The 27,955-nt window shown below is 37.0% G+C and overlaps 5 protein-coding genes across 10 annotated transcripts; 1 reads left to right on the plus strand and 4 right to left on the minus strand.

The window, feature by feature from the left end:
- Window positions 1-138: 138 nt before the first annotated feature.
- LOC120488366 (LITAF domain-containing protein) lies at window positions 139-5,675 on the minus strand. Its single transcript, XM_039685067.2, has 5 exons — window positions 5,581-5,675; window positions 3,927-4,036; window positions 1,542-1,616; window positions 1,242-1,386; window positions 139-963 (listed from the first exon to the last, which is right to left on the minus strand). The coding sequence occupies exons 2-5, from the start codon at window positions 4,024-4,026 to the stop codon at window positions 858-860; spliced, it is 426 nt and encodes a 141-aa protein (XP_039541001.1). The 5' UTR covers window positions 4,027-4,036; window positions 5,581-5,675; the 3' UTR covers window positions 139-857.
- A 93-nt stretch (window positions 5,676-5,768) lies between these two features.
- Window positions 5,769-10,512, minus strand: LOC120488378 (lipopolysaccharide-induced tumor necrosis factor-alpha factor homolog). The gene is made up of 4 exons (XM_039685077.2): window positions 8,660-10,512; window positions 8,421-8,495; window positions 8,142-8,277; window positions 5,769-8,043 (listed from the first exon to the last, which is right to left on the minus strand). Exons 1-4 carry the CDS (start codon window positions 8,739-8,741, stop codon window positions 7,938-7,940), a joined length of 399 nt encoding a protein of 132 aa, XP_039541011.2. The 5' UTR covers window positions 8,742-10,512; the 3' UTR covers window positions 5,769-7,937.
- Window positions 10,513-11,019: 507 nt separating this feature from the next.
- On the minus strand, window positions 11,020-17,113 carry LOC120488435 (lipopolysaccharide-induced tumor necrosis factor-alpha factor homolog). Of its 2 annotated transcripts, XM_039685180.2 has the most exons (5): window positions 16,506-17,113; window positions 16,184-16,320; window positions 13,202-13,285; window positions 12,424-12,565; window positions 11,020-12,346 (listed from the first exon to the last, which is right to left on the minus strand). In XM_039685180.2, exons 2-5 carry the CDS (start codon window positions 16,308-16,310, stop codon window positions 12,238-12,240), a joined length of 462 nt encoding a protein of 153 aa, XP_039541114.2. In that variant the 5' UTR covers window positions 16,311-16,320; window positions 16,506-17,113; the 3' UTR covers window positions 11,020-12,237. The 2 variants fall into 2 exon arrangements, with proteins under 2 accessions (XP_039541114.2, XP_088988065.1); XM_089131939.1 differs by lacking the exon at window positions 16,506-17,113 and having other exon boundaries at window positions 16,184-16,428.
- A 123-nt stretch (window positions 17,114-17,236) lies between these two features.
- On the plus strand, window positions 17,237-20,698 carry tekt4 (tektin 4). Its single transcript, XM_039685135.2, has 6 exons — window positions 17,237-17,907; window positions 18,542-18,612; window positions 18,848-18,991; window positions 19,165-19,387; window positions 19,786-19,940; window positions 20,391-20,698. The coding sequence occupies exons 1-6, from the start codon at window positions 17,359-17,361 to the stop codon at window positions 20,602-20,604; spliced, it is 1,356 nt and encodes a 451-aa protein (XP_039541069.2). The 5' UTR covers window positions 17,237-17,358; the 3' UTR covers window positions 20,605-20,698.
- Window positions 20,699-22,539: 1,841 nt separating this feature from the next.
- LOC120488385 (uncharacterized) lies at window positions 22,540-27,845 on the minus strand. 5 transcript variants are annotated; one of them, XM_089131938.1, is made up of 13 exons: window positions 27,503-27,845; window positions 27,102-27,235; window positions 26,536-26,823; window positions 26,200-26,311; window positions 25,768-25,990; window positions 25,406-25,682; window positions 25,132-25,309; window positions 24,812-24,888; window positions 24,534-24,714; window positions 24,093-24,341; window positions 23,810-23,981; window positions 23,597-23,733; window positions 22,540-23,464 (listed from the first exon to the last, which is right to left on the minus strand). In XM_089131938.1, exons 3-13 carry the CDS (start codon window positions 26,818-26,820, stop codon window positions 23,352-23,354), a joined length of 2,004 nt encoding a protein of 667 aa, XP_088988064.1. In that variant the 5' UTR covers window positions 26,821-26,823; window positions 27,102-27,235; window positions 27,503-27,845; the 3' UTR covers window positions 22,540-23,351. The 5 variants fall into 5 exon arrangements, with proteins under 5 accessions (XP_088988064.1, XP_088988063.1, XP_088988062.1 ...); XM_089131937.1 differs by having other exon boundaries at window positions 26,200-26,344; window positions 27,102-27,247; XM_089131936.1 differs by having other exon boundaries at window positions 26,200-26,344; window positions 26,536-27,020; window positions 27,102-27,247.
- Window positions 27,846-27,955: the final 110 nt, after the last annotated feature.

Consider the following 27,955-nt stretch of genomic DNA (forward strand, 5'->3'; position numbering starts at 1 on the left):
TTAGTTTATCACTGATCAAAAGGTTATTAAACAAAATCAAATATTGTATTATAAAATTATACACTGATACTATAGCAAGAGCACTTTAACCTGCACTGTTGTGGTAGTCAGTTTTTTTTAAACACATTGTGCACAAAACATTTTAAACAGCTTTTATATTTAGACACAAACACATCAAGAATCAGCGTATGAATCTCAACAATGGTGACATAATGCATGCTGGGAGGAATGGGGATTTGATTATTCTAGGTATCCCGTGGTCTCAAATATTTGTTCATTACACAGCAAAATCCCCAAACTGCAACTAATTGTATTATTAGTTAGGGTTAGGTTAAGGTTACACAGTAAATTCAAATAATAATTTAAAAAATTTGAGTTGGAAAAAACTATCCATGGAGTCAGAATTTAAATTAGAAACCAAAAAGTGATTTTTACAGAAGCACCCAAAGACATACATGCAGAATACCTTCAAGCTTTTTAAGATTTTTTAGAAAAAAATTGGTGTTGCAGACCTTTAGATTAACATTTCTTTTTATAAAAAACAAAACAAAACACTGAATTAAAAACACGGGTTGTTCAAAAATGGCAACAAGTAAGATGTTTTGCTTGATAACATTACAAGATCCTGCATTATGAATTTTACAATAAGAAAAGAGTTTAACCTTCAGCATCCATCCATCTATATCTATATCCATCTATGTCTATATCTTTATTTATATATATTTGCATAAAAAAGAGAAAGAGAACCCCACATCATGGTATTATTTTCTTTGAATTATTAAGTCCAGTAATGTCCATAAGATGCTGTCTGTAAAGTTTTTCTTTTGTTCGTTCAGATTTTCTCCGCTTCAGAACAGCTACATGCGTCTGAACACATGGACGAGGCTTTTACAGCTTGGACAGTGATGCTCTACGTCCTTGCAGGCATTCACAAAGAAAGGAATCAAACAACATGGCCAGATCCTGGACAGAAAAAAATAAGTGTCTTAAAAAATAAACTTTAGTTTCTCCTGAAACACCTTTGTGGCTAGTGGGTCATCATTAGTTCAATCAGCAACTAAATAGAGATTTCTTTCTCTCTATTGACTTCGTAACTACTACATTGATGTTTCAAAAAGAGATCGTAAAACTAATCCATATGGATTGAGCGATTTAGTCCAAAATGTTCTGAAGAGACACAATCACTTTATATTATGTGCATATTGATGAGCTTTTTTCAGAAGTCTGTACATGTTCCTTACCCTAAAATGCCAAGAGTTCCACAGATGACCCACACAAAAGTCCCATTGATGTATGTCGTCTCTGTGACGATCTGCTGCTGGCAGTGAGGACATTGCATCTGCCCAGGAACTTCAGTCAGACGTGGTGGAATAATTACCACTGTGGCTACATATGCAGAAAAAGGTAATACTGATGAAAATCAATAATAATATGATCCTAAACCTCCAGAATAGTATTCTGTGCAGTTGCATCATGTGCATGCTGAAAGCGTCTAGTGCTTGAACACATAAGTCTTGTGAATCTAGAGCTTTCCTGCTCACCCGGGGCAGGCCCAGGCTGGACCATCTGAGGGACGGTGGACATGACGGGCTGTTGGTTGTAAACTACCATTGGAGCTGAAAAAGAAAACAGAACCAGAAATCTTTCCTTCAAACTTGAGATAAGGAAAATATTATCCTGTAAACTTTTGCTTTTCATTTTATAGTTTCATACTAAAAAAAAAAATCGTCATAGGGTGCAAATTTGCACAGGTGGTGGCGCTAAAGGTATTGAGGTAGAGACTCTGAATTTGCTTTGTTGAATGTTCAGACTGCCCACTATCTTAGTGGAATGCTGTTGGACTTCTGCATTTTTTTTTTTTTTTTGCTGCTCATTGTGACATAAAAAAAAAACGTTTCAGTTTCCTTCTAAACCACACCGTTAACATCAGCTCTCACCCATGGCAGAGGACCTTTTGGGATGTCATGATGACTGACGTCTGTTTGGGCGTGATGAACACTGCAAAATCCCCACTGTTAAATCAACACTGAGAGTGTTAAATTAACACTGAGAAGTGTGAATTATATAAACTCTGAGCAGAGTGTTAAATGAACACTGAAGCACTTTGAGTCACCATTATGGTGATTAGTGTTTGGTTTAGCTGGGCTCTTGACCCTTGAATAATGAACTATTTTGTTTGGCTGCTAAATATGACTTATCACAGCCAGTTGATCAACTAGAAAAGGTGATCTGATGGTGTTGGTTGTGTTTTAACATAATCATTAATTGACCTGCATCACTGAACTCATTAAGAGCAAAAATTCTGAGTTAAATTTACCTTATGGATTTTAGCAGCACGGTCATTTTAGAACATTCCATTTTTAGCCTTTTCAAAGAAATCCAAACGATCAAGTGAAAATAAATAACTAAAAAATATATATATTTTATGTAGGCACGCACAGACATCAAGAATATAAATCTCAGCAATGGTGACAAACAGATCACCTCTGAACATTAGCTCATTATTTATTCATGCAGCTATCCACGATGGGAGCCATGAATGAGATTTTATTGGTGGCACCCAGAATGCAATGCAATGTGCTTTATTATTGTCACCATTGTTGAGATTCACAGGCTAATTATTTTTGTCTGTGTGTCTTTTTGAAGAAAAATATAAGAAGTAAAAAAATTGTATAAGAGAAACTTTTAAGAAATTATGTTGAATTTGCTGTAAAAGGTCACTGCTGCTATAATTAATAAAGCAAACCTAAGTAAGAAATTAGGCTCTATATGAATTCCGTGATTCAGGTCAAATGCTTGTGAAATACTGATTATGTTGAAACACAACCATCACCATCAGATTGTTATAACTCATGTACTGCAGCCAAACAAAATCTAAAGTTAGAGAATTAAGGGTGAAGATCCCAACTAAAGCAAACACTGATCTCCATAATGGTGACTTAAATTACGGTTTTCTCCTTCAGAGATTCTGCTTGTTAACATCAGGTGTCTTCAATAATGCTCAATCATCACTCAATTATTCACTTAATTATCTCATTAACTTTAGCACTGCTTCAGTGTTACTTTACCACTGTTTCAGTTTATATGAGTCCACACTTAGAGTGTTAATTCTCTGTGTGAATGACATTGTGCAGCATCTTTACATAAGTGTTCACTTGTGATGAGCTGTGATTGCTCATGTAACTCATCGCTGCTGTGATGATTGTTGGTTGTCAGTGTATTACAATGGTCTAAAACAGAATACATCAATAAGTTGGTGAATCCACATTTTATCAGAAAATAAAACACGGTTTATTACTGTAAATTTCAAGTTAAGTCTGTAAAACCATTAACATTCCTACCGTATTTTTAACGGTAAAGTTCTGGCAACCACAGCTGCCGTTTTTTTACCGTCAAATTAACGGTTTATTTTTTACAGTGTGGGTGTGGTGGCTTCATGTAAATGTGCATGTGATGGACCTGGCTTACCGAGTTGTTCATAATTAGTATTGTTATTTTGTGATGAAGTTAGTGTTTAAATGCTGAGTCTAAACATGCAGTAAGTGTAATTTTAAAAAGGTCTATTAAGAAATTCATATAGCCAATGTGTTCAGATTAATTCTAAAATCTAAATCTAAAATTCGCGTCTTAAATGTGTAATTCATTTGTTAAAATATTTATTATGGTAAACATAGTTCAGTTCTGTGTGTACAATGGGAATTTTTGGTGGTTACATTTACGTGCATGGCTGTTTATTTGAGATTTGTTTTAAATATTTACACTGATTTGTTTTGAGGTTTTAAAAGTTTTTCACCTACATAAATTTTGCTATAAATTGAGAGAAAATTCTTGTGAGTAAAATCCAGTGTTCAATTCAGAAGTAGGAAGCCCCTGTCAAGTGAGGGACCAGTGCAGCTAAAAAGACTTGACCGTGATGGTTCGCTGACCTGGTTGGGTTTGATAGGAAACCTGCTGTGGCTGGTTAGGAAGGTTGACCTGGTTCATTGGCGCTCCAGGATATGGAGGGGGGTACTGTCCTTTATCCATGATCAACAATCTGTGAATGAGAAATAAGTGCTTTATGGTGTGTTGTAAAGGTTTTACATAACTGCAGTGGAAAAGCAAACCGAGCTAAAGCGAAACGAGCCGTGCCGTGTCGTACTGAGCCGTATCGAGCCGTACCAGCAGTGGAAAAGCGCCAATAGGATTCATAAGTAAATGAATCAAAAATACTTTCGACGTCAAACAGGTTGGCTTATTTCTTGGGTTTATGTAGTTGCGGTATTGAGTTGAACAGGAATGTCAAGTGTTTCTTTTGTTACAATGAAAGCAGTGATTGGTTGGGCATTCAGATATGCATGTTGCTGCATTTTTGAACAGCAGCACTTAGTATTTATCAATTAGTATCCGCTAATGCTTCACAATACCTTGTCTTCATTTTGAACAATAAATCTATTAAAATCTATTAAATGATTATTATATAGAATAATTTGTTCATTTAAAACCTGAAAAACTATTTATAATTACATTTTTACTGCTAAAAGTGACTTTCAAATGCAACTTGTTTTGATATTTTGCATCTAACGTCATGACTTTGCTATTCTATTTTAAGTGTGATTTACAGTAATTGTCCAGTGTTTATCATTGTCTAACTGTGCTATCATGGAAAATCATTTCCTGAAAGAAGAGCCCCTGATTAGCCAGTTTGACAACATTTTGTCATGAGTTCATTTTCAGTGTGCCAGATGAGTTAGCGAAATATGTGATCGGAAAAGTGAATTTAGGTTTGTTTAGAAACCCCCTGATTTCGACTGGTAAAACCATCGTCATAGAACTTGTACACTTTCTGATGGATCTCTTTTTTTATTGCACTAATTCTTTTTTCTATCACATATTCGAGTAATCATAAACTAGGTATATCAATTTCAATAGAAGGTGTCTTATCCAAAGGCTTTTATTGTTAATTTGTTTTATTTTTTGAAATTTGTGATATCAACTTCAAATTTGGAACACAACTTGATTTAGTAGCAATTTAGTGAAAAATATTTTGAATAATATCAAGCTAATGTCAAAGTTTGGAAAGGGTTTGTGAATGTCACATGAGAATGAAAACATGTGGATGTAGTAGAACATACTTTTTAACAGTCGCAAAATAAGTACCAAACCAATCCTGGTACCTACTATTTTATACTGTATACCATTTAAGACGTAATTTTTTTATTTGTGCTTATACTAATTCAAATCAGATCCTCATCCAACGCGCAATGGGTTGTCCCTCCAAAACTAAACCGTCCGGGTGCCTTTGGATACTCATTACACCATACTATGATTTGGGACTCCAATACTATTTAAGACAAATAATGTGCGAATTGGAACAAACACAAGAACATAACCATCTCAACAGATGCTGTGTTCAAACCATGTCGTAATTAAGTAATTAGGTGACCACTTTAAACCACTTTTGACATTGACATTTACCTGATCTGTTAAGAAGTTCAACCTTCTTAACATTAAACTTAAAACACAGGTCAGAATTTGAACATCAGGTTTTATAATTTTCTAAAATATCTAAAACACCCAAACTTATAATATGACACATACCTGCAGTCGGTGGAGAGCTGTGGAGATTCTGATGCCCTTCCCTAAAAAGACACTTGGACAGATAGAGAGACTCTTAGGCACTGATATAAGAAATGACAGAAATAAGGGGTGGGGATGAAAGCTGATGATAATGGCCAATCAGAAGTTCTGTATGATGTCTGAACTGCTTCCGGATTGAAAGATCAGCGAGAAAATGTAAAAAAAAAAACCCAAAACACTTCATGTACACCCATCTCATCCCAACCATGACCATAACCAACTTATCCAGTTTTGCTCAATCTCAGACGGTTGACCTTTTACATCCTCTTATGCTTGAGATAAACACACTGCGTGCCATGCGTTATACAGATAAACCCCATCTTTTTGTTGGAAGAGGTTCAGTTACAACCTGTAATGTGCACAATGTTTGTTTTTATGTATCCTGGTAACAAATGGACATTCTTGTAATTGGACAGTAAGAGACTGGACAATGAAACTGGTTATACCACTGATGGATGCGAAGACAACAATGTTTTTGCCTGAATTTGAAAGCGATTTCTGTGTGAGCTGTGCTTCATACATTACTACAATGTTGACGATGGAAAATGCCCTTGAAATTTCACCTAAAGTTTCTCTAATTTGATAGCATCTCAATGCTTTCAGAATTACAAAATGAACAAACTATACAAATGGCTTAAAGTTAACAAAAAATAAGTTAAGCACCACAGATAAAACCAACAAGAATCAAGAAACTCCACTGCATTATCTAATAATGAATCAAGTATAATGCAAAGACAACATTTTTGTTGTCTTATGTGGGCTCAGTGTTTTATTCTGCTATTATAAAGGACCATTATCTGAATATTTTCGTCAAACGGCAGCAATGATGTTTCTATAGAGTAAAATAAATCTTTTGAAGGACTATAATTGTATCCCTAAGTGCAAGGCTGTATTCAACTTAATGAATGACAATTCATGAATAGTGGGCAACCTAAATCTTTCTTTACATTTATCTTTGGTCCACCCATTTAGATAAAATATAGATTTATAAATCGACTTCATTTGATTGAGGTTTTATAGTGAGGTTTAATTTGCTGCTGTTTTACTCGTAGTGCCTTATTTTTGTTTTTGAGTTTCCATGTATCGACTGTTGTATCGCACTCTTTTAGGTTGTGTTTGTCTTGACTAATTTTGGAAAAATACTTTTTATTACAAATCTTTACATTAACTGACTTTTTATGATTGAATGACACACATCTGTGGTCTCCCAGTGGCTTACATTTTGGCAGTTTAGTGTTAAGTGATTTATTTACACCAAAACAAAAGATAACATATGCCTTCTCCTCGTTTCTTACACTTCAAGTTACAACAGACTATTTTTCCGTCAGTTCTGTTTCATGAATTGGAATGTGTGCAAAGAATTGTGGGGGATTTCAGGACACAAACTGAAGAGAAAAGACGACATTACATTTCTGAAGATCTCAGCAGAGGAGAAATAAACCACTCTACAAACAGCATTACCAGCTTCACTTATTACTAACCATTTGATAAAAACTGACTTTATTCCTGTCAGACATCTACAGAAGTTCTTATTGAGGATTAACAGAGATTTAGATGTTTATGATTTGTTGTTTCATTTGAAGTTACCATGATGGTGATCAGTGACTGCTTTTGGTTGTGTTTTATATAAGACATGTTGGTTATGGCAAGAAAGAGAAAAAGAGGCAGATGCTGTTGGTTATGTTTTAATGATGACTTAATCATCATGTAGTATCCTGATTCACTGAACCCATATACAGTCTTATGTTTGATTATTTAGGTCATTCATTTTACATTATTGATGGTTGTAGCCCAGTAATTGTTGAGATAATCTATGGAATTAAATTTAAAACATTGTGCACAATAAAAGCTTGCACTACTGTATCTTTCAGACACACACAGACATCAGGAATCATCATATGAATCTCAACAATGGTGATGATAAAAGTGCAGTGCATGATGGGAGCCATCAATCAAAACTCATCAATATCTCCCAGCATGCATTGCAGCATGATTAAATTGTGCTGAATTGCCTTAGTATTTTCTTTTATTATTATTAGAACTTATTCTAAACTGTTTTAATTATTCTGATTTCTTTTGATTATTTTAATTTCTTCCATGTAAAGCACTTTGAATTGCCATTGTGTATGAAATGTGCTATATAAATAAACTTGCCTTGCCTTGCCTTGCCTTATCATCTACTTTTATTTTTGTTGTTGTTTTTGCTGCAACTTTGTAGTAGCTTGTGAGTTTTATCTGATTGTTGTCACCATTGTTGAGATTCATACACTGATTCTTGATTCTTGTGTTTTATAAACACTTTAATAAACATTTTTTTGCTACATGCGTTTGTACACATGGATGAGGCTTTTACAGCCTGGACAGTGATGCTCCACGTCCTTGCAGGCATTCACAAAGAAAGGAATCAAACAACACGGCCAGAACCTGGACAGAAAAAAGAGAGAAGTATTAGAGTTTTCTTATCATCCTTAAAGTGTTAGTCTTAGCTGTAAGAGACAGTTAGATGTACTAAAGTTCCTTACCCAAAAACGCCAAGAACACCACAGATGACCCACACCATCTTTCCATTGATGAATGTCGTCTCTGTGACGATCTGCTGCTGGCAGGAAGGACATCGCATCGGCCCAGGAACTTCAGTCAGAGGTTGTGACACTATCACTAAACATAAAGAGATCATATTAATGAAATACATTTAATATGATCATGAACCTCTAACATACTATTCCATTCAGATGCATCATGCGTGAACCTTCAAGTGTATAACTGAAGCAGAGCCTCATTAAACTAGCTTTCCAGCTCACCCGGGGCAGGCGCAGGCTGGGCCATCTGAGTGACTGTGGACATGGCGGGTTGTTGGTTGTTAGTTACCTTTGGAGCTGAAAAAGAAAACAAACAGAACCAGAAATGCCTTCAAACTTGAGATAAGGGAAATATTATCCTGTAAACTTTAGCTTTTCATTTTATAGTCTCATAGTAAAGCATCCGGGATGGGAGTTAAACAGAGACTCTCATAACTCTCATAACAGAGGGCGACACTCACCAGCGGCAGGCTTACTTGAAGAATGGACTGTTTGATTTACGGTGGATGAAGACATGTGCTGTGGTGCTGTGAAACAAAACATGAGTTTAATTAGTCAGAACTGACCGGCTCAAGTTTCCCCAAGATCCAAACTGCATTTGGAGATTCTTCATTGCTTTTTGGGATCATATCTATGTAAGCTGATTTCCACCACATAAGACAAAAAATATATACTCTTGTAAATCACAATGGTCTTAAGCCAATGTTGGTGAAATTTGGACATTCAAAGAATTTTAATGATGGAAAATTACGTCATAGGGTACAAATTTGTACAGGTGGAGGCACTAAAGGGATTGATTTATGTGTCAGAAATAACCTAATTCCGACTGGTAAAAACATCCTCACAGAACTGAGAGCTTCCGAACCATGCGACCTCCTCTTGATTGTACCACCTGATTGCTACATGCCTCGTCACAATTCGTACACTATCCGTCCTAAATAGTATTTGAAAATAGAATTAGTACGTCCCAAATCGTAGTATGTTGAAATGAGTGTTCCAAAGACACACTCTAACGCGGCTAATATTGCCTACAACCCGACAAGGATTCTGTTAGAACTACAATCACCAGTGAAAAGTGTTTAAAAAAACTACAGACATGGAGGAAGCGCAATTCCGACGGTTGTGTAGAGATGTTTAAAAAAAGCACACTCAAAAGTATGGACTTTTTCTTCACAAAAAGCGTACATACTTTTAGCGGTCGAAGTATAAGTAGGCGAACTGGGATGCAACCACAGATTAATTTCGGCGTTGACTGTTGCCATAGAAATGCATAATTCCATGCCCAACCCTAGTTTCCAGTTCACCTACTTACACCATGCCATTTGTAAAGACAAATTACATAGTTTAGAAAGTGTGTAGCAGAAGCATAGGCAAGCAGGATATACTACTTTGTCATAATTGCATTGTGTTTACCATGGTAACGGTTATTTTAAAAAAAAAAGAGTAAAAAAATACAAATTTAAATAAATTTTGTTAAATAAAAAGTGACTTAGTGGATGTAGTACAGAACATACTTTTTAACAGTCGCCAAACGTACCATTTCAGACGCAATATTTTTATTTGTGCTTATACTAATTCAAATCAGATCCTCGTCCAACGCGCAATGGTTTGTGGGCAATATTATCTGTTATCTGAGTGTGCACAGATCTCCGCTTCATATTTCCACCAAAACTAGTAAACTGTCCGGATGCCTTTGGATACTCATTTCACCACACTACGATTTGGGACACACCAATTTTCAATACTATTAAGGATGAATAATATTCAAAATGAAACAAAGCACAAGAACATGAATAATTACACATGATAAACACATGACATGGTTTAAAACACCTAAACTTCCAATATGACACATACCTGCAGTCGGTGGAGAGCTGTGGAGATTCTGGAGGCTTTTCCTATAAAGACACTTGGAGAGATGGAGAGACTCTCAAGGCACTGATATAAGAAATGGCAGAAATAAGGGGTGGGGATGAAAGCTGATGCTAATGGCCAATCAGAAGTTGCTTCCGGATGGAATGATCAGCGAGAAAATGTTCAAAAAGCACTTCAATATCCAGGACTAACGCGTCCTCCAGTGTCCCATCTAATTCCAACCATGACCATTACCAATTATCCAGTTTTGCTCGATCTCAGACTCTTGACCTTTACATTCTTTGCTTGAGATAAACACACTATAAAGAGGACTGCGTGCCATACGTTATACACATAAACCCCATCTTTTTGTTGGAAGAGGTTCAGTTACAACCTGTAATGTGCACAATGTTTGTTTTTATGTATCCTAGTAACAAATGGACATTCTTGTAATTGGACAGTAAGAGACTGGACAATGGAACTGGTTATACCACCGATGGATGCGAAGACAACAATGTATTTGCCTTTGTGGGTTTGATGTTTCATTTTGCTGTTCTACAGGACCATTTAATAAAAGCCTCCCATTCTATAAAGCACTCTTTAATTGCATTTCTATAAAATAGAGTTTAATATTTATTTTTTTAAGGGGAGTACGATGAGATATTCCTGCACTCTAAAAATGCTGGGTTGTTTTAACCCAACTTTGGGTCAAAATGGACTAACCGAGACATTGGGTTAAATATTAATTATTATATTTTTAACCCAACGTTTGGGTTTGTCCATATTTGGGTTAAAATAATGCACATTAAAAGAAAATCTTTGTTTTTGAGGTTTAAGCAGTGTTTAAGTTTAGTAAACGATGCCTTGCAAATGACAAGCCAGTGAGGATATTTTATCTGTCCCGGGACATTTTTCCCATTTTTTAAGCTTTTCAGATCTAACAGACGGTTTTTAAAATAAATTAACAAAAAATTATTAAAAAATGAGCATGAGGCATCAAATAAAACATTACATCTCTGTTGATCCTCAGTGAAGCATAAATGACATCTCTCTAAAGAGTTTGTGCCTGATCGATAAGCCAAAGGTACTACGGGCCTTTCATTTTTTTCCCTCTATTATTTTTGAATATATAGTATGACTAATATAAAGTCTGGCTTTTCTTTATGTCATGCATCTATAAAAAAGCTCTCATTGAGAATTAAGTGAGGTTTAGCTGTAGATAATGTTGATGTTTTATTGAAAATATTTCACTTGAAGTCACCATTATGGTGATTAGTGTTTGTTTTAGTTGGCCTATTGACCCTTGACTTTTTAAATTATTTTTTAGCATTTGCAACAGTGTTTCGCAAGATGCCTTGTGCTATTTTTTATCTCTCTTTTTAGCAAAACACACAAGCTGAGGTTGCCTGCTTGTATGACATTTAAATTAATGTCACAAAGTTATTTTTTCAAGTTTTTTTAGGTTTATTGATTTATTGAGGTATTACTGAACTGCAAAATTTGTGCTATCAAACATAAGCGGCTTTTTTGATTGACCACTGTAATACATTAACACTAAAATTAAACAAAAACCATCGCTGAGACACTTAGACATAAACATGCATTATGCAAACCTCAACAATGGTGACAATCATCAAAATATTCAGAAACAGATCAAGTTTCATCATCATCTTCAGTTGATTTCATCTAAGGTTGTAGTTCTTGTTTCTGCTTGTCTCATCTACTTTTTTCTGTTCTTGTTCCACTTTCCTTCAGTGATTCTGCTGGTTAACAACAGGTGTTCATCACTAACGCTTAATCTTCACTCAATTAATCATCTGATCATTGACAGCAACTTTGCTTCAGTGTATCTTCAACACTTTGTAGAGTGGTACAATATGTACTGGGCAGTGTTGATCTAACTCTGGGATATGTAAATATGCAAATAGAGCTAAAATAGAACTTATTTTATTCATGCACATATATATATATACACATATTATAAAAAATATTAATTTTCAAAAACAGGCCCAATGGGAAGATTGCTACTTCCCTCCTGAGACAGTGTAATTCAATCATTAGATATTTCTGTCATAATGTTTCATTTACACATCTGTAATATTGTAATTAATAATGCATCTCTTCTACAGGATTTCACAATGTTAAACTCCCATATGAAGCATCCAAATGACACAGCTTCGATTACTCATTGAATTCGTTTGTAAATGCGAATGATGTTTTTGCAGTTTGGACAGGTGTGTTTCACATCCTTGCACGAGTCCACGCAGAAGGGAATGCAGCAACAGATCCAGCACCTGAAAAACACAACAGACAATCTCTAAATCCGCAGTCTGTAAGTTCAACTCTAAAGTTGTACAGTTAGCATACTCACAGAAAGAACCCAAGAACTCCGCAGATTAACCAGGTGAGCAACCCATTTAAATATTCGATTTCCGTGAGGACCTCCGTCATGCAGTGAGGGCAGATAATATGGCCCGGGATATCAGTGAGACTCACAACCGCCGACTGCGTAACTGCACATGTACAAATGCATCAATGACATTGCATATACAGTATATACTGTATATATATATATATATGAGAATGTATATATTAAATGTCTGCAGGAGTAATTAATTAAGTCTGGGTGACATGCAAAATATTTATTTTGAAGATGTTTTTTATTAATTAAACATGTCCCAACATTAGAAAACACCCTATATTTCAAGGTAGGGTTTTAGACAATATCAGCATTAAAAATTTTTTCAGTAAATCCATTAAAGTAACTTGGAATTATTATCAATGATTTTCGTTTTGGTTACATTAGTATATACACACATCACAATCACACATGTCCTTTCTGTGGTGATGTCTGAATAGTGGAATTTATGATTAGCAATCAAAGACAGTACAAGTACTCAGTTTAGTGCTCAGTTAAGTGAAGTACAAATTCTTCAAAGTAATAATAAAGTACTTAAATGACAAAACATGCAAAGCTCAGGGAATATAGTAGAATTAATTAAATGGCGACTTTCTGATTCAGAGGAAATCTTATGTGAAAATGTTTGCAGGTGTAGTTTATCCTTGTCATGCTACTACATTCTAGTGTTTACCACTCGTGAAATGAATAAAACTTGAGAAATGAAGGGTCTTGGGTTCTGAACACTCACCGACAGGGACCATCCCAGGCTGGAAGTTGGTGGGTGGAGCCCCGAACCCGTATGGAGGTGGTTGGTAAGGTGCAGTGTGTGGACCTGTAAAAGAGCCAAAACACCCACTAGAAACACTGAAACCCACTGGGATGTGAGATCATTTGCTTTATTTAAAACACAGACCATGTCGGCACAGATCCGGCCCACATCTGATACGTGTGGATTCCATGTGTACCAGATGTGGGCCGGATCTGGGCCAACACCATCTCAAATGATCCAATTAAACAAGTGACCACTTCAAAGAAAACACAAGCCACGATAACGTGAACCCAAATAATCTGTTCGTAATTGGATTGATGGCTCAATCAGAATGAAAAGCCTTCATGTAAAACCTCAATCGACTCAACTGAGCTCGATCTGAGTGAAATTGTGATTAAAAGGGGGTAGACCTGAAATAATCAGATTAAGAGGAAAAAATAAACATGTAAACATGAGTATCTTCTTGATCAGATTTTAAACATACCTTGTGCTGTGATATTTAAATATTCAGTGTTGGTTATGGGAAGGTGAAAAATGTCTAGTTTTCTTGACGTTAGAGGAACGTGTTTTAAAAGGTATAATGTTCCTCAAACGTTCTTTAAACGTAATTTTCGATTAAATATTCATCATGATAGTAATGTTGATTTCTAACATTTCAAGAATGTAAAAATGTCCAAAAACTGAAGAGTATTAAAGACTCAAGAGTGTTTTAGTGGTAAAATTAAGTGCTATTTAAGTTATTGATTGAGTGATGATTGAGGATTATTGAAGACACCTGAGGATAACAAGTAGAATCACTGAAGAAGAAAACTCTAAGTTTAGTCACCATTATGGAGATCGGTGTTTGTTTTAGTTGGGCAGTTGACCTTTACTTGTTCAACTTTACATTTTTTTCGGCTGCTGTACATGAGTTATGACAGCCAGATGAACAAAGAGAAAATGTGATCTGATGGCGTTGGTTATGTTATAACATAATTACTTTTCACAATCATATGACCTGAATCACTGTACTCAAATAGTCCTTATCTCTGAATAGAATGCATAGTGGTCATTACAGAATCAAAGTGACTCAATCGTATAAATTCCAGGTTGTTCAATATATTCCAAATCATTTTTTAAAAGTTGTTCTGTTAAAAAAAATCTTTCTTTCAGGCAAACACAGACATATAGATTCAGTGTATGAATCTCAACAATGGTGACAAAATAATATTCGATTAGGAAAAGGAGATTCCTAAGACAATTCAGATCATAATTTATTCATAGCCTACCAAAGAAAAAGGGAAGCTATGAATGAGTTTTGATTAGTGGCACCCAGAATCCACTGCAACATGCTTTATTATTGTCACCATTGTTGAGAATCACAGGCTGATAATTGATGTCTGTGTGTCCAATTTCAATGACTTTTGATCAGAATAACTTTTAAGAAATCTTTTGGATTGTATGGAAAATTATGTTACTGATTTTATGATGTTAAATCACTTTGATACGATAATGACGATATACATCCATGTCAGAGATAAGGACTAAATGAGTACAGTGATTCAGTTCATATGATTGTGAAATAGTGATTATGTTAAAACATAACCAACACTATCAGATCACCTTTTCTCTTTGTTCATCTGGCTTTCATAACTCATGTAGAGCAGACAAACAAAATCTAAATTTAATCATGTAAAGGTTTGAGTTTTCTTCTTCAGTGATTCTGCTTGTTATCATCAGGTGTCTTCAATAATGCTCAATCATCACTCAATCAGTAACTTAAAAAGCACATTAACTTTAACACTCTTCAGTGTTAATTTAACACTCAAATTTAACACTCTTGAGTCTTTAATACACATGAGTTTTTGCTGTGTAGTAACATTCAGGAAACTGGACATTTTTATGTTCTTGGAATCTTAGAAATCAACATTTCTATCATGTTGAATTTTTAATCAAAAATTACGTTTAAAGAACGTTTGAGGAACATTATACCTTTTAAAACACGTCCCTCTAACGTCAAGAAAATTGGACATCACGTTCCCAGAACCAACACTGAATATTTAGAGAACGTTCTTATAACAAAATTCTGTTAGCTGGAGTTTTAGTTGTCACATATGTCATCTGAAAGGAATTTGGGCCCTTATTTTTAAAATAAGGCTCTTCGAAAACCATTTAAAGAGTGGTTGAAGGTTAGTCCCATTTAAAACATTACTAGGGTTTCAATTGTTGAGTAGTTGATTTATTTGTTTCCAGGATCAATAACATGCTATATTATCCACGCATTACTGGAAAAAAAGGACATGTGAGAAGGACAGGTCCTGAAACTCAGTGTTTCTGTTTTTGGAGAACATAGCAATTATCTTCCTTCTAATCATTTATTTATTTATTTTTTTCTTTTACAGACTTACACAGATGTTCCCACCCACTACAACAGGATCCATCCATTAGTAATATACCAGGCCATTACTTAGATGTGAACATCTTGTAAAAGTTTCATACATGTTTCTTGAGGTCTTGCACAAACTATATCACCACCCCTTAAACACACATCTGACGTCACCGAGTGACCTTTGCACAGTGCATGACTTCCTGGTCCATGAAACACATCTCAATGACACATTCACTTCAACAAAAACGCTGAATAGAATGTGGTGTAGGAATTAGTTTGATATAAATAAATAAAATCACTGAAGTAGAGAGACTGAGATAGTATTTTCTAGTAAACTACACTTTTTTTGACACATGTTTTTGGATCTTTTTCTATCTATTATTAATAATTGAGTGAACACTGACTTGCATTTGGGTTGAATCACAGATTCTAAAGGTTTCAGAAACTTTCTCCCACTGTAAGTTGTTCCATTTGTTAATATTAACTGTGTTAAAAATGTATTGTGCTTTGTTTGTTAGTTGCATTAACCAAAATAGCTAAAGTGCTATAGCTCTTCTGGTCTGTAATCCACTTGTTAGTGAAGGTGGTCTGACCTGTTTGAGGAGGGTAGTGCGCCTGCGGTCCGGGGTAGTTTACGTGCGCCTGCGGTCCGGGGTAGTTCACGCCCGTCTGGGTCGGCTGAGCACTGAAGTAAGGAGGGGGGTTGTGTTCCTTCTCCATTATTAAAGAACTGGGAATGAGAATACATGAAGATATGAGGAATTGCAAACATTTCTTTATCTTTATAACATTCTAATCTTGTTCTCCTAATTAATTTGGTAAAAAAAACACACACTATGAATAGCTGAATAACATCCCTTTATGCACTATAGACATTTAACACAAGCATAATGATGTAAAAACGTGCGCTCATACCTGTATGTGGTGTGAAACGGTCCGGTTGTGTCGCTTCCTCTTTTGGAGAGCGTACAGCAGAATATGGATGACTATGAGTGGGAGAGCGAGAGGGTGCGGTCCGTGACAGCAGATTACTGTCATAAATCTGCTCTGTGTAGGCAGGGCTATCTTTGGTGCACTTAATGATGGTCAACCATTATCCATGACAATTAAGGAAGAGAAAGCAACATTATCAGTTTAGCCAAATTATTTTTCTACTAGTTTGCGCATGCTGTTAATGTTAAAGGCAAATGTTGGCAGGTCAGCGGACATACTTGTGATATAAATGATACAATGAATATATTAAACTGTGTGTCACAGTTTAAGCAATGTTACATTTTATGTTGTAGGGGAAAATAACTGGAATAAATGAATATTACGTTTGGTTGTTGACGTGTCTAAACTTTATACTTTCTATTTTATTAACTATTACAATTTCTAGTTCCTTACTTTCAATTCTTTTTAGTGATGTAAATGCACCATTTTCACTCTGTAAGCTAGTCATTGCTCATTAAACTTTAATGTGATTGGCCATTGTGGGAAGATGTTTCCATTCATTTCCAGAAACATATGTGTGCTGTTGTAATCTGTTTATATTCATATCAACTCAATTTGAATGCAGCATTTCCTGTGTGTGTGAGAGAGAGAGAGAGAGAGAGAGAGAGAGAGAGAGAGAGAGAGAGAGAGTGTGTGTGTGCGTGTGTGTGTGTGTGTGTGTGTGTGAAAAGCGTCCATAGAAACCGGCGGTATCCAGGCTACGGAATACAAACATTCGGTGACTTCGACCGCGACCGGATCTCTTTTAATAAGTACTTTTTAATTTACACCAATAATGATGTCATCTCGAGTTTTAGTGTCGCGACCCCATTTTGACACGCGGGTGGTGGCACGGAATGGCTCACAGCCGCCGGTCACAAACCCGGAGACCACCGTTAAGGAAAACGTTTACGCGGGTACATCCGGTGGTCTGGCCACCGCGGGCTACCGGAGCGCCAAATACACCCCCGAAGAGTGGATCACCAATAACTCTGCTCTCTTAAACCGGGCCGTCGTGGACCGGAACCGCGCGGAGAACATTTGCCACGAGTCCAAAGCGCTGAGAGTGGAGACCGACGCCGGGACTTTACGCACGCAGACCGAGGGCACCAAACGCCTGGGCGAGCGGCTGCAGGACATCCACCGCTGGAGATCCGAGTTGGCGCAGTTTATCGAGCGGCTGAACGCAGAAACACACCTGCTGGTTGGCTCCAGGAGGCGGCTGGAAAAAGCGCTGGACGCCACGGAGATCCCCTTCGCCATCGCCACTGATAACCTGACCTGCCGAGAGAGACGCTTCGGTCCGGATCTGGTGGAGGACCAAGTGCAAGAGGAACTTCTAAAAGTATGAAAAACATAAAATAACAGATTTTTTGTCAACTCGAATGGAAATTTGTCTTTGGCTCCCCACAAAGTGAAAATTATGTAATATAATCTAATTTTTTGTATTTTCTTTGTTCAAGAAAATAATAATTCGTACAATTAGTAGTTCCCATGGCAGCGAACAATTTTTGGTTCCCAGGCAGAACATACTTTTGGGTGAAAGGAACGTTTCCAAAACATGTTATTTGTGTATCGTTTGTTTTTGGTTAGCTAGTAAAGTTTTCATTACGGAAATAGAACAATTTTTTTTTTTTTTTTTTTTTTGCAGAAGGTTCCCTTGACATGGAACATAGCATTGAAGTCGGACGATGTCTTGTTTTATAATATTGTTTAATCAATTGAAATAATCTGAGCAAACCGTTAAACAAGAATTCAAATATTGATTCCATTATATATAAGATTTCGTCATTTGTAACACTCATATTAATATAGTAATTTTTGCTTCTCCAAAATATATGTGAAAAATGAGCATAACATCATAAATAATAAAACCTAAAAATAACCTGCATGGGACATTCTGGGAAGAGGGTTGCTAAAAAAAAACCTACGCAGAAGACACAACAGATCCTTACAGTTAATTGAATGATTTCCAACAGGAGGTGGAGCTGATCAGAAGCATCCAGGCCCTGCTGAAAAAAACTCTGGATCAAACTCTCAACCAAATCAGGCCAGTTATCTAAATTATGAACCTCTCTTTAATATATTCTGTCATCAGAAATTTAAATATTTGTCATAATTTGCAAAAATGCTGGGTTGTTTTAACCCAATTTTGGATGAGATATGGACCAAACGTTGGGTTAAATGGCTAAGTTTGACCATATTTGACCCAAAAATTGGGTTGAAAGTTTAAACAACCCACATATTTTAGAGTGTAAAGTCATAAATCTGTTTGTGTGTGCCAGGCTGAACCGAGAGGTGACGCGGACTCTGGAGTTCGACTGGTCTGATAAACAGCAGGCCTACACCTTGGATGACCAGTGTGGACGTTATAACAACAGGAGCATGGACACACAACAGCATCCCAGCTCAGCAGTGCTGCAGGATCAGTGCGTGCCCCATCTCAGTACTTTCATTTCACACACACCTTGCGCAATACATTTCAGCATATCAAAGGTGCCGTTTAGCTCAACCAGATCATTATGAACAGTTTTTGTCTGTATTGGATTCTCGATAATGCATAATGACGGGTTCATCAGCTCTCCGGTGTGTTTCTCGGTAGGGTGTGTGATGAGGAGGTGTGGCGTAAGTTTACTGTGGATAACCTGCGGCTGGCGGAGAGAGAGGAGACGGCGAGCCAGGCCCTGAGAAGGCTGTCTGAGCGGGTGTTGCAGGAGACGACCGAGGACCTGCGGGCGCAGTGTGTTACTGTGGATCAGGCATTCATCCAGCGCTGCACGGAGCTGAACCAGTCCAAAACACAGCTGGAGCTGCACCTGGGACAGGCAATACAACTCTACATATGTGACCACATACACTGTAAAAAATTGGAAGTAATTTAACAGAACACATATTTCAAAGAATAACTGGCTGTAGAATTATTTTTCGGGAAAACAAGTATGTGAACAGTGTGTTTCCTAAATATCAGCAAACACATTATGGTATTTTTATCCTTTAGTGCAGCCAAAAAAATACATACAGCGCTGTATACTCAAATAATACAATACACATTAATTGATTTAACAGCATAAGATGCAACATAAAACCCTAAACTACATAACTGATAAGATAACACATTTTAGATAATTGTTTACAGTGTGTCATAGAACCTATATAATTTTGTACTTTATACAAATAAACATGAAATGACTCTCTATGGTTGTTTACTGTGTGCGTGTAATAGATTTTGGATCAGATCGGGGCTCAGGAGAAGAATATATCAAACTTGCAGCAAGCCGTGTATGATAAAGAAGCTCCACTTAGAGTGGCTGAATCCAGGCTGCATAACCGGACCTTCAGACCCAACATTGAGCTGTGCCGAGACAAGCCTCAACTCAGGTAAATGCACTCACTCACTCACTCACTCTCTCACATACTCACTCACTCACTCACTTACATACTCACTCACATACTCACTCACTCACTCACTCACTCACTCACTCACATACTCACTCACTCACTTACATACTCACTCACATACTCACTCACTCTCTCACATACTCACTCACTTACATACTCACCAACATACTCACTCACTCTCTCACATACTCACTCACTCACATACTCACTCACTCACATACTCACTCACTCTCTCACATACTCACTCACTCTCTCACATACTCACTCACTCACATACTCACTCACTCTCTCACATACTCACTCACTCACATACTCACTCACTCTCTCACATACTCACTCACATACTCACTCACTCACATACTCACTCACATACTCACAAACTCATACTCACTCACACATGAACCGATCTGATGCGTGTGTGTTTTTTAGTCTGTTAGGTGAGGTATCAGAGCTCGGCAGTACCGTATCAGCCCTACAGCAGCAGCTGTATGAGGCACGCAGATCTTTGTCTGACCTGGAGGACAGTCGACTGGCCCTGGAGAAAGACATCGCTTGCAAAACTAACTCTCTCCTCATCGACAGAGAGAAGTGTATGACGCACCGCACACGCTACCCTAGTGTCACAGTGCTGTCTGGATACTGACACACACTCATAACATTCCCCCCTCAACAGGAGGTCCGGGTCTGCTAGACTGTTACTTCCAGTGGCCTGCGGTGTGTGTGTGTGTGTGTCTGTTTATTTTAATGCAATGATTATACTGTATATATATATATATATATATATATATATAAGATGATAATAAGTTCACCTGTGGGGCATCCCTCCTTGTTTTTGTCACATACAATAGCTAACACTAATAGAGAAAACCAAAGCACTGACAGGTCCTAGATCAGTGTTTTACCTAAAGTGGGGTTCGAGCTACCTCCCTCTATATTCTGAGGTCCCTGCAGGAGAGGTACCACTAGACATTCTGAGTCTTTGTGAATGTGCCCTTGATTTGCAGGCACTCTCAGCATGGCGTAGTGGGTATTTGTTCCCCATAACATCAACTCAAGGCGCAGTGTTGAAGTTCCGCTTCAAAAGGGAACATCTCAGGTTACGACTGTGACCATGGTTCCAAAAAGGGGAACGAAACAGCGTCAAAATTCAACGGGACTACTTTTGTAAAATTTTGCATTATGTGAATTACCATTTAATGATGCTAAATAACCTAAACTATAAACAATGGGAAATGTTCTGTAGCTATTTTTAGGCTATTTAAAAATAACATCCCTGCAATGTTCTGGTTCTAACGTTAGGGGTGTTTGCTGGGTACGAGGCTTTTAAAGAAACCATTGGATTATATTGATAATGCTGGATCTTATCCTGTAGAATGAACCACAAGGCTTCTGTTTCAATTAGATAAATATAACTCCGAGATCTGAGTTGAGCCCGACTCCACCCCACCATGTTTTCTACAGTAGGTTGCAGGGCCATAAACACATCTTTAAATGTATCATAATCTATGAACCCTGTATAAAATGAAATCTGTTTCACCTTGAAAATTTGAAATCAAAAACTGTTTTTGTTGAAGCTCTAAAATTAAAAGTTCTTGATCACCAATGGTCTTGTGGGCTTCCTCAAGTTGATCTTGAAGTGAGGGAGGCAGTGCAGCATATTCATGGTCTGGGTGCGGAGGGGGTGTCTCTTCACTGGAAGTGTAAGAGAAACATATTGATTGACCCATTTTACAATGATACTCATGCTCAATTCATGTAACCAATTACATCTTTTACCCACCTCAACACATTCACACCATGTCGATCATCGAGATCCGTGGAAACATTACTGGAAATCATCAACAGAGAAATGCGTTCACTACACAGTTAATAAATGCATTACAAACCAGTAACTTAAAGGGCACCTATTATGACCCCTTTTGCAAGATATAGCCTAATATTGGTCTCGGGTGTCTCCAGAATGTATTTGTGAAGTTTCAGCTCAAAATACCCCTCAGTTAATTTATTATAACCACTTAAATATGTCATTTTTGGGGCCTGTTTTAAAAAGAGCTGTTTTGGTGTGTACCACCTTAAATGTAAATGAGCTGTATAACCCCGCCCTGCCTTTGGATGAGGGCATCACTTGCATACCTATGGCAGTCGGTCTAAGTAGGAGGGCTGAGAGAGTGAGAGACCCGCTGTTTTGAATGTCATTCAGCCATACATGTTTGAATTGGAATATATAAATAGTCTCTGATCAGACCCAGATGACGAAGAGACCGGCAGAATAAACACAAACGAGAATGGACCAGGACGTCTCGGAATGGTTATTTGATACATTTTTGTACTTATAGAGTAGTAATCATGTCCCCTTTTTAATTATGGATGTGCAACACACACAGACTGTGAAAACGTTGACGCAAATTTTTGAAAATCCAAACACAAATACTGCTAATAAAGTTTGCTACTGACAGACAAAATTACATTTATGCGAGGGACCTGTTTGGTCATCATTACATTACTTCTCGTACAATGTGAGAAGATGGCTACAGAACAAGAACATATATGCTGCAGGGAGATAGAACAGGTATTAATTTATTTACATTTGTAATTATTGCAAAAAATAATATGTGACATAAAACTGTCTAATGCTATTTGTTGTATCGAAGTTTACAAGACGGATGAAACAACTTCAAGTCACTCCCATCACGTACGGTAGACCATCCCGGAATGGATCCAATTTGTTTCAATGTGTTTTCGTTACAAAACGCTTTTAACATTTACAGAGCTGACTATGGTCCCATGTGACTTCGTGTAATACAACAGTGAGTGTAACTGATTTACACATTTAAGAAAAAAATGTCCATTTCTTCTAAATATTACAAATCGTTGAATTTTTAATCTAATTATATTCAAAGGAAATTATACTGGAAACAAAACATAGTAAAGCTTTAAATAATTTCGCAACAACTTGCATATCCTTTTTTATTTTTTTTTATTTACATTATGTATAAAGACACTGAACTATACAAAAAAAGATTAGAAATAAAATAATTTTAATAAAAGGACACTCCTAAAAATAAATTGAACCATGATCAATTACATATCAAATATTACAACTCCAGACAACAAATGATAGATATTTGAAAGAAGAAAAAAAAAACAGAAAAATCCTTGAACCTTGTATTGAGAATGTGCCTGTGTGTGTGAGTGTCAGACGTTACAAATTTTTAGCTTATCAGAGTTTTGTGAGCTGGTGCTGGGGTTTCATTGGACGAAAAATTCGAGTTGTGATTCCAGCCTGTGTGGTCCTGAGGATTCAAAGAGAGTTTCCTGATGCCCAGGGCAGTTATGTAGGTTTTCGACCACCTATTGATTAAACCGAGATACCCTACTAGATATGGCCTCCTACTCTGCACACAATGCTGGTGGTATTGGTATCCTCAAAACATCATCCACATACGGTGCAGGATCCACAAAGACTTTATCAAATATGAGGTCCAGCAGGTCATCCACATATCCTGTGCAATATAACATTTAATTTACTTTTCAATTGATAAAATATTGAGTTTTTAAATAGCTTGTAAGAAACAATGCAAAAAACATATGTACATTTGTTTTAAATTGGCTAACTAAACTCATTTTATACATACTGAAGGTCGACTGTGTCTTCACTTCTCTGACCCGGTTTTCTCCCACCTTTGCCTCTGGAAAGGTCCCTTTGAACACCGCTGTTGTGGCTTGAGGACGCTCGGCATTCTCATTGTAATGTAGTGCAGCCAGGTATAGTCTGTAAGCAAAAAAAACATTTTCAACATACAATGTCAACAATATATGCATAATTAAAATTGGCAAAAAAAAAATACCTGCACAACATTCCTAGAAATGGAAATACCACATTTTTTGGTGTAAACCGTAGTATTACACTGTGGAAAACCTTGATAGAAGAAGTCTGGTAGTGTGGACTTAGCTTGGCAACATCCTTCAAAACTCTCTTGTTGGAGAGAACTCTCTCCAACTTGAAATATGGCAGTGTTCCTAAATAATTTTAAGTGTTATTATAGTATGATATGCATTTATATATATATATATATATAAAAGGGAAAAATATATGATATGCAAACATTTTTTGAAAAGTAGCCTACATACCAGCAGCTAGCCACTTTTTTGTGTCTCGACTTCTGCTTGCTCCATGTAGACATGCTGGAAAATTGCTGTCTTCATGTGTGTGCTTATTTTGCATATGGTTTAGCATAGACGTCCATTTAGCCACTCTCTCAGGTCCACTGCTTGATGATGCAGCAGTCCAATAGATGTGGTTTTTTATACTATGCAACCATTTACGCATTTCCTCACAACCCTTCAACTTGCACACTTTTTCCAGCTGCTTTGAAATTTCTGGAGATCGCAATTACGTACAAACATGACAACACTCACAATAAGTAGAGCAATGTGTTTATATAATATGAATACATAGCCTATATACATATAAATGTTCCACAAACACATAATCATCCGCTAATACAGTTTCATCGCATTTATTAGTCTGTAAAAATAAAAAAATGTTATGATGGTAATAAGGTTATTTACCTTTCTCTATGTGCCAGACATCATAGAATTGGTTGACATTGCGTTCCCTGAGGAATTTCTGTATTTGCGGATGTCGGTCAGTCACAATGCAGTCCAGAGTCACACCACGAGTATCTAAAAGGTCAAGACCTCTCTTCAAACCTTCCTTTTCCATGTGGTAACTTCCTCCCACTTCATTACTCTGACAAGTGACCAAAATACATTTTCTTGTGTGCGTGTTTAAAAATAAAATATACAAGTTTTCCAGGACGTTGCATCAAAGGTTTCTGCTCATTTACCTGGACGAGTTGTACATCAACAACGGTGTTCGTTTCCATGTCCATCATTGTGTAACAGCCATATTTGGCAGAGTGCCCTTCCAAAACAAAAATACATAATCGCTTATTACACAATGTGCCTTGGTTCCCAATCCTGGTCCTGGGGACCCACAGCTCTGCATTGTACATCTCCCTCATTTAACACACCTGATTCAGATCATCATCTCGTTAAGAAAGAGCTCTGAACTGGGTGTGTCAGATAAAGGAGAAATAAAATGTGCAGGACTAGGATTGGGAACCTTTTTTTTTTTTTAACAATGTAAATTTGTCCAACAATGTACCTGGTGAGTCAGCCCTCATATCTCCTGCAACAATGACCTTTTCCCTTTGAGCCAATAGCTGTAGCATCCCATCCTGCCAGTTTCTCCATTTGTGAACAATAGCAGGCTCAATGCACATTTGTGCATGACGACGAAAGGTGTCGTACTTGAAAAGATGTAACTTCATGGCTGCAAATATCTGACAACAGATAGAGAAAAGTTGGTAAATGAATAGACATAATATTTTTTACATTATAAATGTTTAGTCTCATGTAATTATTTCATTTACAAATACCTTTTCAATGGTCACAAATGAAGCACCACTGAGATACACAGCAGCGGAAAGGTGAAGGTTTCCAGCTGGAGTACTGCCCAAAATCGGCTGACTGCTCCATTTCCGTGTGAACTGACAATGGTGGCAGAGTTGTTCAACACGAAGAAAAGTGCCAATCCTCTGTGATCTTATTTGACAGCTCCTATGACATACCGGGCACACCTCAAACAGTTCCATGATGCATGTCTCATAGACAATATATTTACAGATTTTTTGAATAGGGCTGGATGCTTGAGATCTGAAAAAACAAAAACAAAACAACGTAAAAATTAGATATGCTATAATTGAAACAAACATTATTCTAACATCTAATATAAACTTACGACAAGTCTTTTAGCTCTGTTGTTAATGTTTCAGCCTCGGTAGGATTAGATGTGACATCAGTCTCTTGTGCTGTTGGTATTGAAGAGCATTCCTGTGGGATATCTTCATCTTCCTCAAGGTCCAGACAAGGTCTCTTTGATGAAGTCTTGAGGGGAACAGCTGTATGAGAAACTAATTTTGTGGTAACATCACAATTTGACCATGTTGTCTCTGTCTGGACACCTGAAATATATAATTCAGCAAAGATTCAGTTTCTCTTTCGTGGCTATTCAATTCAATTCAAATGTAATTGTATAGTACTTTTCACAATACATTGTTTTAAAGCAACTTTACAGAAAATGAATTTCAAAATGTACATTTAAAAATACAGTTAGTTAATACAAATAAATGTACACCATATAATCTAAATATAGTTAAAAACATCAACATACTGATACTCCTGTGGTGTGTTTGAGGCGTCCTCTGTGTATCAACAATGCACAGCTGTGATGTTTCTTCTGTCTGCACGCCAATATCCCTCCAGCTTCGTGTGGATGTGCTGGCCTTTATATAAACGTAGTAATTTTGATGTCTTGTCTTTACAGAAAACATACACAATTTGTATTTAAATTGAATATCTTAAAAATAATATTTACAAACGTGTGGTTATACTTAAAAGGTTATACACAGACATCCTACGACGACGACGACAACAACTTTAGACACATTTGTTGTTGAATTGGCTGACATTAACTAAAATTTGCTCAAAAATCATAAAACACACTTACTTCTTCAGGAGATGACGTTGGATCTCGAACAGTAGGCAACGATCCATACTTGAGGATCAACTTTGAAGCAAGGCCTGCTTTGAACTGACCCTCGTTCAAAAAACAGTCACTCTCAAAATGATTTGAGCAAACGTAAACGTACTTTGGAAGTGTACGAGGCGCCTTTCCTTCATAAATAAAATCCATCCACTGCTTTTTCAGTGTCTCTGATGTCGGAAGTAAGTGAAAACAACTATCTACAGTATTACAGTCCACAACAGAACACTTATGTTTCCTGTGAGGCATTTTCTAGAAGGAAGCACAAATCGTCAGAACAGCGGCTGTCGTTAAAACAATGGAGGATGGTGTGCAGATCACGGTGGGCGGGGTCTATGCACAAACCACAGTGGGCTTGCGCAATTCTACGTCACATCGCGCCATATTGAGATTGTCAAAAAACACTGGGTGAATTTTTTTTTATCATTCTAGGTGGTTTTGCTCACACTCTGCCAACACACATTAATGTTCAAACACCATTAAAAGTGAATTTTGCATAATAGGTGCCCTTTAATTCATCTAAATACTACCTTGCAGTTCTAACAACACTCCATGCAAACACAGTTGGCACAGCTCCCCGTTTCAACTTGGTGATGCCAGTCTTGCTTTTCACAATGCAGTCTGGGAGGAAATGCTCCGAGCACACTTTTGTGTATGCGTTTATCTGCATCCGCAACTAAAATACAATCATATAAACATTTTTACATGCATCATTGATCTGAGTCATGTACAACTGATGTGATGTGTCTAGAAGCTATAAGTTAATACACTCAGTATGCTTAGTGAATCTGTGGTGGTAGATTTTAACAACATACGACTAAGCTGGATATTTCAACAACCTGTCTCTCTGCCTATCTCCTAAAAGTTAGCGATACAAGTTAGTTATGGAGATGGCTCAGCCCTTACAGCACCGGACATATAATAAACGTACCTTAAAATTACTATCGGGGTCCCTTCTGATGTTTATTATCCATTGTCGACATAGCGTTACTCCATTATCTTTGGGGAAACGGTAAAACGTTCGTCCTGTTTGATTTGTTCCTGTGTGATGAAGTGCATTGGGGAGCAGTGAAGTGAAGCGTCATTGCACTGAGAGAAATCGCGTTGTGAGAACTCCCGGAAGTGGTGAGTGTACTATTCTCTAACAGATATTCTGCAACCAAAATTGATTTGGTTTGAAATCAGTGATTTGGCGTTCAAAACTCTGCTTGAATAACCTTCGAGAAGTTTGCGAATCCATGGCTTGGAGAGCTCGTCAAACTGGCCAAGTCACGTGATCGTTACGTCATATACTGGGTATTCACCGCTAGGGGGCGTTAATCTCCAGAACCGGAGCCATATTATAAGAACGGAACCCATGAACCAGTGTCTGTATTGATATGAT

The sequence above is a fragment of the Pimephales promelas genome, chromosome 6 (genome assembly GCF_988280905.1).
Source record: "Pimephales promelas chromosome 6, fPimPro1.hap1.1, whole genome shotgun sequence".
NCBI classification, from domain to species: Eukaryota; Metazoa; Chordata; class Actinopteri; order Cypriniformes; family Leuciscidae; genus Pimephales; species Pimephales promelas.